General features: G+C 46.3%; 1 protein-coding gene and 1 long non-coding RNA gene across 5 annotated transcripts in view; one reads left to right on the top strand and one right to left on the bottom strand.

The window, feature by feature from the left end:
* Nucleotides 1–14493, bottom strand: part of LOC118084084 (uncharacterized) — a 34091-nt gene extending 19598 nt beyond the window's left edge. Inside the window, exon 1 of the long non-coding RNA XR_004692458.2 lies at nucleotides 14093–14493. This is a non-coding gene — a long non-coding RNA (uncharacterized LOC118084084). The remainder of the gene's footprint in view (nucleotides 1–14092) is intronic.
* A 403-nt stretch (nucleotides 14494–14896) lies between these two features.
* Nucleotides 14897–17524, top strand: part of LMX1B (LIM homeobox transcription factor 1 beta) — a 160611-nt gene continuing 157983 nt past the window's right edge. For 3 of the 4 annotated variants that reach the window (XM_035113357.2, XM_035113358.2, XM_060270504.1), the window contains exon 1: nucleotides 14897–15380. In XM_035113357.2, coding sequence (XP_034969248.1) covers nucleotides 15242–15380 — 139 coding nt within the window. In that variant the 5' untranslated portion in view covers nucleotides 14897–15241. The remainder of the gene's footprint in view (nucleotides 15381–17524) is intronic. The other variant, XM_035113355.2, reaches the window with a different exon arrangement.

Here is a 17524-nt window from a genome sequence, read left to right as displayed (position 1 = left end):
GGCAGTCAAGCGTTAATGGGGTCTTGGGTACCCTTTAGAGATAAATCCGCTTAAGCAGTTTGTTTTCGAAAACTGAAGGCAGATCTACGTCCTAGAACTCCCCAGTGCCTTTTAAAACTACAATCAGAAGCCTCCTCCTTCATCTTTACCTGCTTTGTGCGTTTCCGTTTCAGGCCTCTTTGAACAGCAAGTTTGGAGTAACGTCTGAAGCCAAGAGCAGAAATGCAAAGCACATATTACTGCAGCACCATCTTATTCAGAAGTAAGTCCCACTGCGACCAATATCATCTACACTCGTGACCCTGTGCATGCCTACACGGAAGCAAATCCCACTGAATTCAATGGGATTTACTCCCAGGTAAGTGTGTATACGATTGTAGCTTCAGTCCCACCCACCAAAACCATATCTTCTTTATTTTTCTTTTTGTTATATGGGGTTTCTCTCGTTTGGTTTTTAAGATAACTAATCTTACAAAGTTTGTGTTTCAAATAATGGTAAAAACAGGTCACGCCCGTTTACTCTGAATTAAAGCTGCCTTGAATATAATGGGACTTTCCTTCAAAATTAGAGAGAGTCGAGGTCGGAGTGTAACTATGTTTCAGATCAGATGTAATAATAACGGTGGAGATGCTCATGGCGCAAACAAGGAAGCAAATTCCATAGTGATTCAGTTGGAAGTCGCGTCAGAGTAAACAGGGTGCAAAATTATGAAAGGGGTTTATTGATTACTGGGTGTGTCGGATTTTTCAAACTTTCTTCAAAAAAAGGGCTTGGTTTTTCACGCGAATTTACTGCGTTATTTCAGATGTCTTTGAAATAGTTAGCTGCATTTATTCTAGCCTAAAATATAAGCCTCTTAAAATGTTTTTGAGACATCTGAAATAATAAGGGATTCCCCGCGTACAAAGGAGAAACGTTCGTGCGTCCTTCCTGATTCCTGTTGCTGCTTTTGCTGTTTTTAAAGTGAAAATTCAAAGCCGAGGAATGAGATCTGTTCAATTGATTTCGTAGTTTGGTTTTATATTTTGAAGGAAATGTGTTGGATTACAGAGGGGACATTTTGGGTGATCATGTAAATTTTGTTTTAAGAAATCATTAGACGAATACCTCTTCTTCTTCTTTTCGGACTGTTACCCGGTGTTAGAAATTTTTATTGGGAAGGGGTGAAGGGCTATGTAGCGCTCAAAATAAGCTGTATGTATAACCTTTTCGAAACAAACTTGAAAACGATTGTACTCAATCCAACCCAATAAAGGTGTTTTATAGAGCGCAATCTTATGCCTTGTTACTCAGGAGTAACTTTCACTATCTCCAATAGAGCTTCCTCTCTTAGTTTCAGATCGCACCCTAAAAGTCATGTTGATTAATTACCCCTTGAAATAAACATGGACATCAAATAAGCTGAATTTTGCTTGATCACTAGCCTCCATCACTCCCATTCTGTGCCTGTAAATATACATATTCTCTGAAGGTTATGTTAGGATATGGGTTTGATTGAGCTTTAAATCTTTGACATTTTATATAATAATATTATTCGTCTCCCAAGGGCCCGATCGAACCAATTAAGCGCGCTCCACCTCCAGCCTACTTCAATGGGGAAGAAAACTTGCACGCCAAACTTTTAAAGATACATATATTTAACAGTGTCTTCTGTTAACCTGAATGCAGCCCATATTCTGTAATCCACTTTTAGCAATATTTGGAGTACAAATGGTTAAAAAAATATATCCAGGGGGCTCGCACGATCAGGTACTTTTGAAGCCCAGTCCATTTCAGCGGGGATATTTAGATACCACCCTTGCTTCAATTCATTTTCAAATTATTGTTTTGGAGCTCTGCAAGGCGGGTGGATGGAGCCCAGAAGGTTACAGGCTTATCTGGCTGCGATCCTCGCAAACATCCGGGCTTCCTAACAGCCCCCCACTCCCCGCTTGATTTCAAGGGCTAGATAAGCAGGTGCTGAAATTTTTCCCATTAGGAAACGGGATTTTAAAATGCCTTTATATATCCTGCCTAAATTAACCAACTGACCCAAAGCATTTTTCAACCTGCCATCCCCTCGTACGTCCTCCTCAAAGTTGTGCCCCCCTTCCCCGCCAATTTTTTTTATTCTATTATATAAAAGTTCGTGCTTGCATCAAGCTAGACTTGCTATGCGGGTGCCTCTCTTAATATACTAGGAAAGTATTCCCAGGAAGTACACAGAACCGTAGCTCAGCGGCAGAACATTTTCGCTGCAGGCAAAAAGTCCCAGGTTCAATCCCCAGGGACATCGCCAGGTTGGGCTGAGAATATTCCCTAGCCGCTGCCGGTCAGTGTCGACAGCACCGAGCTAGGTGGCAACTTCTTCCCAATTGATGACTACGTGATCTTTGGACATTACAGCTTTCCGAGGAAGCTATGCCCGTATTGTGAGGAACCGGGTGAAAACGTTCAGCCCATCCTTGGGGAGCCTCTCTCCTTTCCTGATTGGAGGGCAAATACACGCGAGTTTGCAGGGGTGCCAACTGGAATAAAATATTGGGGGGGATGTAAGCCCCGCCCCACATAATCGATCACATGCCCATCCACTTTGTGGGTCCCGGCCCCCTCAAATATTTTATTGTGAGTTGATTCCTATGCGTGTTTGGCAAAGCCATGTGGAATTTCAAACCCGTCTCCGCGCGCCTTCGCGGAAACAGAAACCGTTTGTCTGAATGCCTCTCCTTCTGATTTCTAAGCAGACAAAAAGTCGTTTCTCATTGGACTATATGATCCTGCGTACATTTATTTGGGAGTATGTTCCTTTGAAATTTACTTATGGGTATAAATGGCTGGGATGATAGTAACACGCTAGACTTGCATTATTTGATTGGAATTTGTTGCAATATCGCTCCTAACTTGTTTACTTTATTTGTTTCCGCTGTCACAAACTGAACCGGGCCGGGAATTAAGCATTTGATCTGATTTACTGTCGTGTTGTTTTACGAACACAGCAACATTTTTAACCGATTGAACGTTTCAAATGGATGAACCGAATAGGTTTAATCAGTTTACCATGGCCATCCGATCAGAGTGCTTCTGAGTAAGCTTGGTGAGGACTGCGCTATTAGATATAACAACCTGCCACTGGAAGTTACGTAGGCTACTTTTACATGGCTGCTGGTGGTGTTGATTTTTGTTTTGTTTTTATAAGGGGAGATCTCTGCCCCAAGGAGGTTACAGTCCAAATTCGACCAGGGTGGCATCGTTCCTTTAACATGGACTGGAAAAGGGGGCTGTGTGTTATGTCATCTTTGTTTTAAGGGGCCCTGGCGCTTTAAATATTTCAGTCTCATTGAACGCCCCTTTAAAAGACCAATAACCCACTCATCCACCCACACTTCAGAGGATAAACAATAACACCCACTCACTGTGGGGTAAAACAGTACAAGGAAAAATGATCACACACTTCTCTAAATCTTCCAGATATGATACACACAGAGGAAATACAGAAGTCAGAGTTATAACACTTTTAGCTGCCATGGATCTCGAGAATTGTTTGATTATTGTGTTTTGCTCGTCCTTGAAAATAATGAGATATTTAGGCCTGCTAGTTCTGCATCATATCATGTCATGTCATGTCATGTCATCATCAGATTGTTCCCAGTGCTAGCCCTACTCAGAGTGAACCCACTGGAAATAATAGGCATGAATAACTTAAGGCCATTAATTGAAATGGGTCTACTCTAAGTAGAATTTATTTTTTATTATTCTTTTATTAATTTTTATGGATACAATCCCATTTTTTTAGTAGTAGTAAGCAGTAGCGTCACTTCATTTCTGCACCGCCTTTCCTCCCGAAGGAGCCCAGGGCGGTTAACCAAACTAAGAGAGAAAAAATGCAACACACTTAAAGCACTGATAGAAACATCTAAAACAACATATCTAAAGAAAGAATTGTTAAGCGGCAACAATTTACATCCAATAGCAGACCAAAAAGTGTTAATTATTGAGTTCCACCACAGTTAACTACCTTGTGGAACAAACGGGTCTCCAACTGATTCCGAAAAGATGTCAGCGATGCACATAAATGTAATTCTACAGGAATATGTTGTATTATATCCATAGCTGCCAAGTTATCCATTTTTTACAGGGATTTTCCCTTATGCTGAATAGGCTTCCTCGCGAGAAAAGCGAAAACTTGGCAGCTATGTATACGCCCCACCAGAGCTGATATAAGAGATGTTGGGGCAGCATAACACAATGCATATTATCTTGTTTTAGACAAGCGATTGTGGGGGAAACAAAGGACCTGGAAGACGCAACGCGGTCTCCAACCAAGAGCCCTACTGGATCCTAAAGACGAATGCATTCCTTGATTATCTCAGTCTGCCACCGACTAAGATGCGTGCTGGATCCCCACTCCAGAAAAGCTCCATGAAGATTTAAAAGGTAAAAGCGAAGGGCGAGTTCAAGTCAGATGAGGACCCGATCCCAGCCGAAGGGAGGGAGACTCATTTCAGGGGGAGACAAGTCTACTCAGAAGTTAATCCCCCTACTGCGTTCAAGGGGACTTGCTCACAGGTAAACACGGACAGGGGTAAGGCTTTGAACACCCGCCTTGACTGCTTCATTTTGGCTGGGATCCTGTCTTAAGTAGTTTACCACCATCATTTTTCATTGCTATGTATTTATCAGAGTAGTTGTAATGATTACAGCACATTGTAAGTAGCACAGTGATTTCAGGTTTTCACATAACGTAGTCCAATCAATGTTACTTTTATACCAAAGTGTGCAAGATTAACAGTTCCGATCCGGCCAATAGCACAGTGGAATGTCACCCGCCTTGGATGCTGAAGGTCACAGGCTCGAGTCAGGCATCTCTTGGAATGGCTGGGGAAAACCTGGTCAGAAGCCATGGGCGTAGCCAATATTTTTGTGGGGGGGGCAGGACTTTGTTAGGGGTTGCAGAACCGACGTGATTGGTCAGTTAGTTAAGCATTTTCTATTATTCTATTGCCGCCCCCCTTGGCTTTGCCCATGTCAGAAACGCTGGAGAGCTTCTGCCAGTCAGTGAAATACTGAGCTAGTTGGACCAACGCTTTGACTAGGTGTAAGGCAGCTTCCTCTGTGCCCGAAGTAAGGCAGCTTTTGCTTTTGAATTCCCCAGAGATATTAGAACGTGCGTCTGCTCAGGGTCGGATCTAATATGAAACTAATGAAGCTTAAAGCTTCAGGGCCCCTAATCCTGGAGAAGCCCCATAAGCGAGTTTAGTCCACATTGCACGGCTCAAATTGATTAATTTGTTGTTGCATGTACTTCAACAATCCCAATTGTTGAACGCATCGGGATATGCGTTCGAGGGAATGTGCAGAGCGAAGGACAGGAACTTAGCGGCAGAGAATGTGCTTTGCATTGTAGGTCCCAAGTTCAATCTCCAGTGGCATCTCCTGGTAGGGCTGGGAAAGACTGAAACCTTAAACCCTGGAGAGCTAGATGGACCAAGGGTCAGCTTCCAGCTTCCTGTGCCCCTCTAGGTGGCGAGAGGTTCCAGGGATTTAGAGAGCGGCGGGACTGGGATGCTGTACTCCTTTGAAAAGGGATCTGGCAAGGGGAAGAATATGAGGTGGAGGCGGCCCTACTTTTGCTTGGTGGGGGAAGTCCAGCGGTTAAGAGGCTGTGGGTAATCATGTGATCAAAACTCTGGCTCAGGATTTGGTGACCCTTATGCAAGCCGCTGGGACCCAGGTGGCGCTGTGGTTAAACCACTGAGCCTAGGGCTTGCTGACCACAAGGTCGGAGGTTCGAATCCCTGTGACGAGGTGAGCTCCCGTTGCTTGGTCCCAGCTCCTGCCAACCTAGCAGTTCGAAAGCATGTCAAAATGCAAGTAGATAAATAGGAACCGCTACAGCGGGAAGGTAAACGGCGTTTCCATGTGCTGCTCTGGTTTGCCAGAAGCGGCTTTGTCATGCTGGCCACATGACCTGGAAGCTATACGCCGGCTCCCTCGGCCAATAATGCGAGATGAGCGCGCAACCCCAGAGTCGGTCACGACTGGACCTAATGGTCAGGGGTCCCTTTACCTTTACCTTTATGCAAGCCGCTAGTCCTCAAACTCCCATCTTCACTATTAATAATACTGTGCTGCTGCAAGGATTACTGAGATGATTTTAAATATATATATCTGCAGTGTTTGTTGTTGTTGTTGACTATCTCTCCCCCCCCCACTCCGTTCCTATCCACTAAGAACTCCAGTTTCAGCATCTGAATTTGAGATTGATCTTGGATTATTTTATTTATCACATTTTTAAACAAAGCCCTGCCTTTCCTCCAAGGAGCTCAGGCTGAAGTCCACATTCTCTTCTACCCATTTTGTCCTCCTTAGAGCCCTGTGAGGTAGGTTATGTTGAGAGTGAACTGACAAAAGCTCATCATGAGAGAGATTCCAATCTTGCTGGTTCCTCGCTCTAGCCACTAGGTACAGAGAACGATTCCCCCGCCCAGCCAGATCTCCTCCTCTCTTTAGCTTGAACCGAACTTCAAGAGTCTGGCAGCGACGAGCTGCTTTTGGGGAAGAAATTTGAGCTCAGAAAGGCTGCATTGAGGCGCATTGACCAGCAGAGGGCAGAGGGCACACAAGGCTAGTAACGCGCGAATGATGTCGATGGTTGGAGAAGGCACAGAAGCTCGAGCCTTTTGTCAACCGCTGTTAGGACGCAGGCCAGCTTTAGGGTGCGGGGTTGTTAAGTAAGGAAAGCTGCATAGCCAGAGGCTCCGATTCTCTGGTGGACATTTGTGGTTCAAAAGACCCAAAAAGAACGACAACGGCATTGCTGACCGTTATCTATTCGGGTGTGAGGGAAGATTCTGAAGCAGTCTTCACCGGCCTCCAGGCTGAGTGAGGTTGTCCTACAGTCACTGTTTATCTCCACAGACAGCCTAGGCTAGCAACTACAAAGAGGGTAATGTAGGGCAGGGGAGCTATGGCCCTGCTGGACTACAAATCCCATCATCCCTGGCCATTGGCCATGCTAGCTGGGCCTGGTGGGTGGTAACAGTCCAACATCATACGGGACTGCAAGTTCCTCTGTCCTGGGCTAAAGCATGGGGGGGGGGCGCGGCTGTTGCCAAATACTATGGCAAATCTTCCACTCACCACCATCTTCCACCACCTTTGCGCAGTGGAACACAGAAAGCTGCCTTATAGTGAGTCGGGACCACTTAGTATTTTCTACACTGACTGCCGCTGGTTCTATGGGGTTTCAGACTCGGAGTTCTCTCCCATCCCTACCTGGAGGCACTGGGAATTGAACCAGGAGTCTTCTGCATGCAAGGCAGCAAACTGTCTCACTGAGCTGCAGTCCTTTCAGCAATGAAAGGCTTGCAAAGTACGACCCAGTTAGTGAAAACTGCGTTTGAATAGGTTCACGGGAATCAGCTGGCTGCGGATTAAAGGAGACAGTGACAAATGGGAGATTTTTATATTTAGAAAAGGGTACATGCCTCTCCCCAAATCAAGCAACTGATAAAGACAGTTCCAGAATGTAACAGAAAGTAAAATTGTAATAAATTAGGGAATGGGGAAGGAGTAAACCAGATTCTCTCCAATTTTGAATGGAACCATCTTGTATGGAATTTAAAATTCCCATCCCCAAACAAGAAAATATTAATTCAATTGGACTCTCAGAGTTAAAGTTCCAAGGGAAGAGGGTCCTTTCCTTTCCTTTCCGGGCTGCATGTTAGGGAGCCCTGTTCACATTTGGGCATAATCCCAAGCCTGATTTTCAAATCCAGCCATGTTGCACAATTGGATTTCTCTGCCATCTTCCAGGTACAAAACCCATTTAGTTTAGAAAGTTGCTTTTGGAAGGCGTACTTAAAAGAAAGAAACAGATAAATAAAATACATAACTGTTCATTCTGTTGATGAATCAGAAGCCTTTGGTGTTAATCTTTTGCTAAATTCAGCATCTTTACATCTCCCTCCCCTCCTCTTCCTCTAAAACCCTGAGCTCCATAACAGGCAATGTAGGTGAAGGGTTGTCGAATTTGGAAATTACTCTTTTCATTTTCGGTTGTTTTTTTTAAATCCCCTGGCAATTTTTGGTTGGAAGAGATGGGGTAGATAAATAAAATCAAATGTCTCATTGTCCGCCTCTGACACCAGAGATCCTCCCCCCAAAAAAACTTTGGTGTGTGAAATATGTTAACAATAAGCCCTAATTAGAGAATCGCTCCTCTCCGTGGCCTGAATGAACATCCTAAAATCTACTAGCTGCCTTGCTGTGATCATTTAGCCATGGCAAAAAAGGAGAGGTGCAAAATGGTATTTTAGGCTACATTTAAAGCACTGCACCAAATAATTGTGGGAACTGTAGTTCTCCCCCTCATAGAGTTACAGTTCCCCATACCCTTAAGAAACTACCCCCCACCCGGATTCTTGGGGGGGGGGGAGGATGCTTTAAATGTACTGAATCTACAAAAATGTGTATGAATACTGAACATCTATGATAGTACAGGGTGATGTACTGAATGGAGAAATGAAACGCCTGCCTTCCTGCACAATGTCATAGTGGTAGTTGCAATGCACATTAAGCCTGTGAACCTATGCGTGTCTGCCTACTCAGAAGTAAGTCCCACTGAGTTTCATGGCACTTAGTCCAGGGAAGTAGGTTGCTGCCTAAGGAATTCCAATAAACTCAAGAGAGATTTACTTTTGAGTGAGCTCACCGAGGCTGCAATTCCATGCACTCTTTCACAGAAGTCTTATGAACAAGGGATAACTTTATTCCCAGGGATCAAAGTATTGGATCCAGGTATCGGGCAGAGAGAAAGCTGAGGTGTGTGTGAATGAGTGGGAAGGAGAAAAGAATGGAATTGTTAAAGGTTTTGAATGTTTCCTTTGGAACATTCTCTCTTTCCTTTGGGGAAAGTGGAAATCAGGGATTGGGAACCTGTGGCCTCCAGACCTTGATAGAGCACATTTCCAGTTATCCATGACCATAGGGCAGTGGTGTCCAAACATTTTTCAAAGAGGGCCAGATTTGATGAAGTCAAGGGCCGTGAGGGCCGACCAAAGGGCCAACCAAAGTTGTTGACCTTTTTTTAGGATTGAACTTGTTGAGCTTTTTAATGGTTTTACCCCAAAGTTGTTGAGTTCTTTTTAGGGTTGAAGCTGTTGAGGAGTGGAGATCCTAAACGCCAGACCATGAATTGGTAGACTACAAAGTGGAGGGAGGAGGCTCCACCCGGGCAGTGTGGCAGCACTTCTTGCAAAACTGGGTGGGTTTTTTGGGGGGGGAGGGGGTAGACTGCAATTGGCTTCTATCGTTGCTGTTGATATCGGTGCTTACATTGTAATGGGGTTTTCATGAGGCTAAGCCTAGCCTTGAGGAATGTTCACTCGGAAGTAAATCTCTGGGTCCTGATTCAGAAGTGCTTTGATCTAAACGCGGAGTGTAGGAATGGGCTGCAGCAGGGAACTGAAAACGATTTCAGATCTAAAGTTGTGTGCTGAATGTTACACAAGGGATCAGGTATACAGTAAGCCATTCACCTCCCCAGGGCTAGCCTAAGACGTTTTGGCACCTGAGGCGAACTACAAAATGCTGCCACTCTTCTCCAGGGCAAAGAAAGACCTGCAGCAGGAACAAGGGGTATGAAAATCTAAACTGGGGACAGGGAGTGAGTCAGTGCAAGTCAAATAAACCTTATCCACAGAGATCTTTGCGAGGGAAAAGGGGCTCGCTTTGAATCACATCAGATGGGCGCAACGTAGGAGACTCCAGAGGGTAGCCCCCGCCATTTCATCACTGGGGTGGGAGGTGACCAACAGCACCTCCTATTCTCCGAAAGGCTGCTTGGTGGGAGCGGTAGGCTACAAGGAGACCGGTGCAGCCGTCGCTGCCGTCGCTGCCACTGCGAACCGTGTTTATAGAAGACAATCTTGCTCAGCTACGAATGATCGCCAAAAAAAGAAGGTGGTGTCCCTTGGGTGCCGGATCTGCTTGCCTCTGTGGATCCTACCACCTGAGGCGGTCACCTCGCCTTGCCTCATGGATGGACCGGGCAGGCCCTGTACCTACCCCCCCTCCCCCGTCTTTTCATTTAGCCTCTTCCCTCTAAATCTATGACCAATTTTTGCAGAGTTCCTGGTTTTGTTTTATTTATTTTTAAGGTTGTAGGGGAAACAGGAACAAGGGCTTCTAATATACACGCCGGTAGAGGAAAGCGAGAAAATTTATACAACATTCACATGCGGCAGTGAGACGCGTCTTGGTTGTGAGCTAGGTGCGCGCAGAAATACCCCACCACGACTCTCAAATGAGGCGATTAAATTTCGAGGAAGAAATGAAATGGCTTCCATTAAGATTCGGGGACTTAGGAATTTCCCTTCTTCTCCTGCTCTTGCAGAATAAAACCAGGGAATAAGGTCATGTCGAAAACCCCTCACCGCACTGACCTGTCTTCCATAGTATTATTTCCTACAGGAGCCTTGACTCCAAACGTGCGCAGGATCGGGTCGCAGTTGTCTTTCTTTAAGTTCCGCTGTCTCTTTCTAGAAGAAAATCCCAGGGGATGTCAACCTCAACAACCCAAGGGGCACCCCCAGCTGTTTATCTGGAAACAACCTCCTATTGATCTCAGAGAGTGGCTTCTCCGAGTAAACAGGAGCAGAAGCTCAGCTTGACCCTTTCCGCAACACACTGCCTCTTAGCTTAGGTGTCTCGGAATGAAACAGGGGCTTCCTTCCGAGTAACACCTCTGAAATCTTCCTTGCACACGCGGACGCGAGCGCGGTTTTCGATGGTGCTCACTCCATTCCAAGGCAAGGTTGAAAAAGTGAGAGCTGGCACTAAATTCAATGAGGGCGATAATAAATAAGAATTATCATCGCCACCATCATACTAACTTTCAAGTAAAAGCTTGAACATTGGGGCTCCTGTTCTCCGAAAGTCCTTTAACCCTGATGATATAATAAATAATAATAATAATAATAATAATAATAATAATAATAATAATAATAATAATAATAATAATAATAATATAGTAGTAGTAGTAGTCGTAATAGTAGTAGCAGCCTGGGATCCTAATACACGCAAACAGCTTTGCACTTAAATTTCGCATCAACTCTTAAGGGTTCTGCACCGTCTCTCCCCCCCCCCGTCGGCGCATCCTCTCCTTTGAAGCCCAAGTCCGGATCAAGAAGATGAATTTTAGAGCTTTTTTGAGTGCCCGTTTGTACGTAGGTGCGGCGGGTGTCCCCCTCCCCTCACTGCCATCCCACGCTCAATACACACCTCCTCCCTGCACCTCTGATCTTTTGGTAGTCACTGGAAGAAAAATTGTGAAAATTGCTACGGTGACTAATAGGTATTTCGAAGACCAAAGATTTCTCCGGAGAGTGGGTTAGGACTTCCCACAGTCTGTGGAATTGGGCTGCGAGGTAGGAGGTGGCATATTCCTCCTCATAGCCGTTCCAGCGGTTTCTCCAGCCGCTGTTCCTTCTCTGCGCAATCTCCTCCGTGTCTGGCAAACTCACCATCGCACGCAGATCTCCCTATTCTGGACTTTTTCTTCGTAATTTCAGGAGGTAATTGTGTCTAAATCCGGAATTGTTTGCATTGGGAGGAGCGGCGGGAGGCGGGGAGAGAGGGTTTATTCCAGAGAAAACATCAGTTTTAATTAAAGCGAGCCGGGTTAGCTGTCGGATTTCGAGCGGAATCGCCTCCTGAAATCTAAAGAGCTCTTGATTCCTATTATTATTTTAGCTTGATCTCAAAATTAAATAATCACAGCATTCCGCACATACACACACACACACACGTATACTTCTCACTACAAAGAAACAGGCCTGTGGCAGAAGATAGGACGAATACACATACAAACACACACACAATCAAGTAAACTTTTTTAAAAATAAGGAAGAAAATGACATAAAAAGAAAACTTTCCAAAATGAGATAAACATCCATGGAGAGTTTCCTTCAGTGATACAATTTAGGCAAAAAAGGAAGGAAAAAGTACATACCCAAAGGAAGGCGGAGAAAGCCCTTTAATTTAAATAACTATCAAATAACTTTCAATGCATTTTCATTCCTCTTTTTTTATTCCATCATTTTTTTTCCTGAGAAGTTTGCCCCCTGATCCTAATCCAAGAAATATTGTGCATTTTAAGAAACCTCGGCGGGAAAATAATTTCCCATATCTTCAGAGAGTTAATTGAAACGATCATTAAAAAAAAAAGTTCACCAGAAGTGGAGTGTGCTTGTGTGTATTTAAGCCAAGCAACTGGCTACATCTCATGGTAGCCTGATTTGGGAGAAAATATTTCAGAATAGGGTAAGGAGGAAAGAATGCTCTCACAGACACAAGAAAGTGGCAAATGATTTGGAATTAACATTTACAACTATTCTTGTCCTTTTGCTGAGGTGCAAGTTATTGTTGCTGAGGCCAGTACATGAAACGGTTACCCCTACGTTGTCGGGATTGATGCAACACCACACATACAAACATACACACACTTTAACGTGCGGATCAATACAAGGCGGAGGAATTAAAGACATTTGTAATTTCTGTACCCCGCCTCACACCCACACCCACCTACAATCCATCCATTAATCTCAATTTCTCCTTTGTTTTCCCTTATTGGAATGGAAACCGCCAGGACCGCGGAAATGTTAAGAACCGAAGGTTTCTCTCAAATATTCCTGACAGTGGGGTCTATCCTTGATTACTGGCAGTGCGTAATTGTCCGGCCGGGTCCCCAATACAATGGAACCATCATCTGCTCCCGCTCTTGTGCACCAGGGCGCAAAAGTAGACACAAAGAAAGGCCCAACTGGGGGCGCCCCAAAGCGGGTCTCAGAGCGTGCTTATCCCCTAAAAGAAATCCCACCAGTTCAACCCTCTCCATAAAATCACACTTGCCTGTATCCCCTATCGCCACTATACCCGGCAGAGCAGAAGCCGCCTTTTCCATCAGAGCGCTGCTGTGCGCCTAGGTTTGACAACCACTTGGAAACAGGCCAGCAAGTGGTCCCAAAATTGAGGGGGAGATGAGGGCCATTTCTAGACATGACCCCCTGGCAGCAACTGAAGCCCCCCTCCACGCCCATCTCTTCTTCATCAGCAGCATTCAAGTTCATAGAGGGGTGCGTAAAAGGCACTTAATTTTCTGGGCGCGCTGGACAGAGGCTCGCCGGACTCTCTCTCTCTGTGTCTCTGTGCGCGCGTGTGTTTCTTTTGAGAGAGAGATCATGGAAGAAAACCGAACTGTGCGTCAGATTCTAAAGGGTTATCTCCCCCCTCTCTCCAAACACAACGGGGTGAATCATATCTGCGTCCACATCATACATTTAAAGCGCGCTTAAATCCACCCCCCCCCACACGCTGAATCCTGTGAACTGTACCCTTCACAGATCTACACTTCCCAGAACCCTTAAATAACTCAGTTCTCAGGGTTCTTTGAGCCAAGGGTGAAAATGTGCTTGAAATGTACTTTAAATATATGGCGCTGTACATAGGACGCAAGCTTACTTTTGGGATACCGGGAACGATCAGACTCCCTATTTGGGATCTGAGAAACAGAAGCATGTACGGTATTACTTCCTGTCTGTCTGTCTGTCTGTCTGTCTCTGTGTTAGTTATCCACCAGCTCCTTATCTATCTCCCGGGGCCTCCCGCCAGGTGCAAACTCGGCAGTCCCTTTCTTTTATGCCCCAGACAACAAAACAGAAAAGCCTGGTGGGTGTCAGGAACAAGGGCTTCTATGGGAGGGAGGCGGAGGGGGGGAGATAGGAGACGGGGCGGGTGTAACCGCATCCAGCCCCCCCCCCCCGCACCCGCTTGCCAACGCCGGTGCCACGCTATAGTAAGATCAGCCCTGGCGGCACAGCCGGCGGCCAGCTTGCACGGTTGACACCTCTCCCTGTGATCTGCCTCTCTAGCTACTACCCCTACCCTTCCCACACTCCCGGACCCAATCCAGCCACAGCATTCCTTCCCCACCCATCCCACCCCGCATCCCCGGATAGCACGCAGGTGGCAGCGTCCCGGAAGAAGGGGACCCTGGAACTTTAAAACCCAAACGAACCCCGGAAGGTCCCAAGAAGACACCGAGGTACCTACCTCCCAGCCGGGCGTGAAGGGGGCCCGCCGGCTTCTGCAGGCTTCCACCGTTGGGGCTGGGTGGGAGACATTTGGGGCGCAGGGTCATTCTGCCTAAGATGGGTGGTGTGCCAGCAACTTTGCTTTCCTCCCCATTCAATCAGCCCCTTTCAGCAAGTTCCTAGATCTCATGAATTCCTTCCACCGACCGACTGGCAAATCCGCCCCCAATGCCCTGCCCTTCCTCAGTTTCTTTTTTCAACTTTTCTGTAAGTAGGTCCCATCACCTGATTTTCTTTATTTCCTTTCCTTTATTTCATCATCCCGTCCACTCACCGACACTAAGTGTTCCAGGATGACAACAGCCCCCTCCCTTCCCTACCGACCCCTCCATTCTCTCTATCCTCTCACTACAAACTGGTTACCTGGGTAAACTCCGCTTCTAATCTACACCTGGCTGGAATCTTTTCCCATCATGATCCGGGGTGGAATGGGAGCGGGGGGAAAAGAAAGAGGGGGGCTTGCTTTTCTTTCCCTCCCATCTTACTTTCTTCTCTCCCCCCTTTATTTATTTTAATCGTCTCTCTAGCCCCCATCCCCCCCCGCGAGTTACAGACGGCACTATTTGACGTCGAGGAAAACCGCGTCACTGCGGCGCAGGGATATTAGGAGCACCAATTGGGAGTTCAAATGTCAGCAAGTTCCCCCCCCCCCGCTTTTTGGAAAAGGGAGGGGGAGGAGGAGGAGGTGGCGGTGGTGAGGCGGCTGGCGGGGTGGGTGTGTTCCTCCGCCGCCGTTTTTCCCTCCGCTTCTAAACGGAGCGTCTCCTGGCTCGGGACTCTTGCATGGCACTGTGAAGTGGAAGCGCTCCGGGGGAGAGCTTCTGCCCGCGATTGCATGCAGTGCCGGGGATCCCCCTGCTCCGGGGAGGGCCTCGCCGCCCCCTCCGGCCCGAGAAGGGCTCAGGAGGCGCCCCCTAGCCTACAGGTGACCCACCCTGCCTCTCTGCTGTCGGGGCGCGATGCTCTGACTGCCGATGGACGCCCGGCTTGTCTCGGCAGCGCTCGCCTCCTCTGCCCCGCGACGCAGCGGTCCTGATCCCGGCAAGAGCGGACACTAACCCCCTCCTCCCCCTCCTCCCGCTTCGCCTCTGCAGCCAGCCTTCGCCCCATGGACGTAGCGACGGCCCCCGAGTCGCTGGAAAGCTGTTTCAACCGGGGCTCCACTGACTGCTCCAAGATGCTGGACGGAATTAAAATGGAGGATCACCCGCTGCGATCGGGTCCCGCAACTTTAGGAGTCTTGCTAGGTGAGTCGACTTCACTTTCACCGCGCAATGTTCAACTCCCCTCCCCTAAAAAAAGGAAAAGCCCAGAACACTGATTTACCCGGGGAAAGTCCCGGGCCCCCGATCCTGAGTCTGCTGTACTCTTGCTTCAAATACAGTGCTTGGAAACAAACCGGTGCTGTCAGGACAGCAAGCGGTGAGGGCTTCCAGTGTAAACACGGAGTGCTGTAAGTAGTTTTCAGGCCGATCCTAGAAAAGGCATCGATTTGCCTTTAAGGGACTGAAGGGGTCTTTTCTTTATTTAATGCCCTGTGTGGGATTGTGACACGATCTGGCTTGATTAAAAAAATGCTACTATTATTAATAATGATTTTAAATATATAGCCACTTTTCTTTGACAATCTGAGGCTAGGATTTAGATTTCCCCGCCTTGATATATTTATTTTATTCGCGGAGGGGTCGCTAGGTCTACATAATGTGGCTGTAATGTTTTTTTAAAAGACTCGCATTTGTTACAAAGGAATATATAAATAAATCTCAAGTTGCAAAACTTTGAACCGAAGATGCCGCCGGCCAACTTCAAGAAGTGGGGGGGGGGGGAGGCGCTACTTTTAAGATGCCTTTGCCAATCTTCCGACTGAATAATCCTTTTGAGATTGAAAGATACACGCATCTGAAGCTTTGTGTTCATGCACGTCGGAATGGGGATTTGCCACAACCCAAAGGAAGTCCCTGATCTAATTTAGCTTTGTTGCTTCACTAAAACACAGGCACACAGAAGATTAATTTACACTCTTACTTCCCCATCCCCGAAATATTAACCCGTAGGACAAAAATCTCTTCCCTACACCTTTTAACAATGTTCCAGAACATATTCGATTTTACTTGAGTCATCTTGGAAAATGAAGCAACAGCATTTAACCCTCTGTTTCAGTTTATTTTTTATGTCTCTTGTTTCTCTTTGAAATATAATGTTCTCTTGCATTTTGAAGCAAGTTTTATTGGACTGTCCCTGCTGGGACTTGCAGAGTATGGAACTGAGGCTTCAAAAAGAAAAGGGAGAAACCTCTAAATGGGGCGGGGGTCCCCTCGTATCTCCTGTCTGCATAACACTCCTGTTTACTTAATTACACCCCCCTCCCGCCGCCACTTTTTGTAGTTTGTTGTTGATCTGTGTACTGAAGGCACTCCTTTAGCTTGCAACCCCAGTGACCTGGGAGTAAGCCCCATTTAATTCAGTAGGACTTCCTTCCGAGTAGGTCAGGTAAGGATTGCAGTCTGAGCCGACGAAAGTTTGATGCCCTAATCAATCAATTATCCTTTAAGGTCCTCCAAGGATCTCTGTTTCTGCTTTTCTAATCCCAATAATAACTAGTAGCAAAACAAATGTCTATAAATTTAGCAAAAGAAGAAAGGATCCAAGCAGCATGTTGGATTATTCTCAATTTAAATTTCCTAACAGTTGGCCGGATAATACTTTTGATTGAGTCCCCCACCCCACCCCCAATCCGCCGCTCTTGCTAATCCTGGGGCCAGGATTTGACACCCCCCCCCCTACGCATACACACTTGAATCATCATCATCACCACCACCACCATCATCATTATTTTAATGACACACACACAAAGAGTATTAATATTAGGTAATATTAGTACATATAAACTCTGCTTTTAATACCAAAGCAAGCTGATGAATTATGCCATTCTAGGACTGTGGGAATCTGTTGCAAGGACACAGGCACGTGCTTTCGCTTTTACAGTAATCCAAACAAGCCCTGCATTCGTGAACAAGTCAGTTGTATATTAAAACGTGTGTGTAAATATAATCACTACCGTCGTTCCCAGTTTCGAACGCAATCCTGTACACCTCGCTCCGCATTGCACAAGCCAGCCCAGCGTGAAAAACAGAATGATTAAAAATAGAATTCGGATCCGCGCTGCACTATAGAAAGCGAAGGGTTCGTGTTAAACTCAGTGGCGCTTACTTCCGAGTAATCAGATGCTCGCCTCTCACTGTGCCACTCCTTTCCCCTCAAACACCCTCTTGCAGCAACAACGAGCCACCCAAATAGCAAATAAAATTTGGCCACGTAAACGCCATACGTGTGAAGCACGCTAGGAACTGTAGCTCGGTGAGGGGTAAACTACAGTTCCCATCATTATTTT

Source organism: Zootoca vivipara, chromosome Z (assembly GCF_963506605.1).
Source record: "Zootoca vivipara chromosome Z, rZooViv1.1, whole genome shotgun sequence".
In the NCBI taxonomy this organism is placed as follows: Eukaryota; Metazoa; Chordata; class Lepidosauria; order Squamata; family Lacertidae; genus Zootoca; species Zootoca vivipara.
Note: the sequence above shows the minus strand (reverse complement) of the source record. Positions and strands in the feature narration are given on the sequence as shown.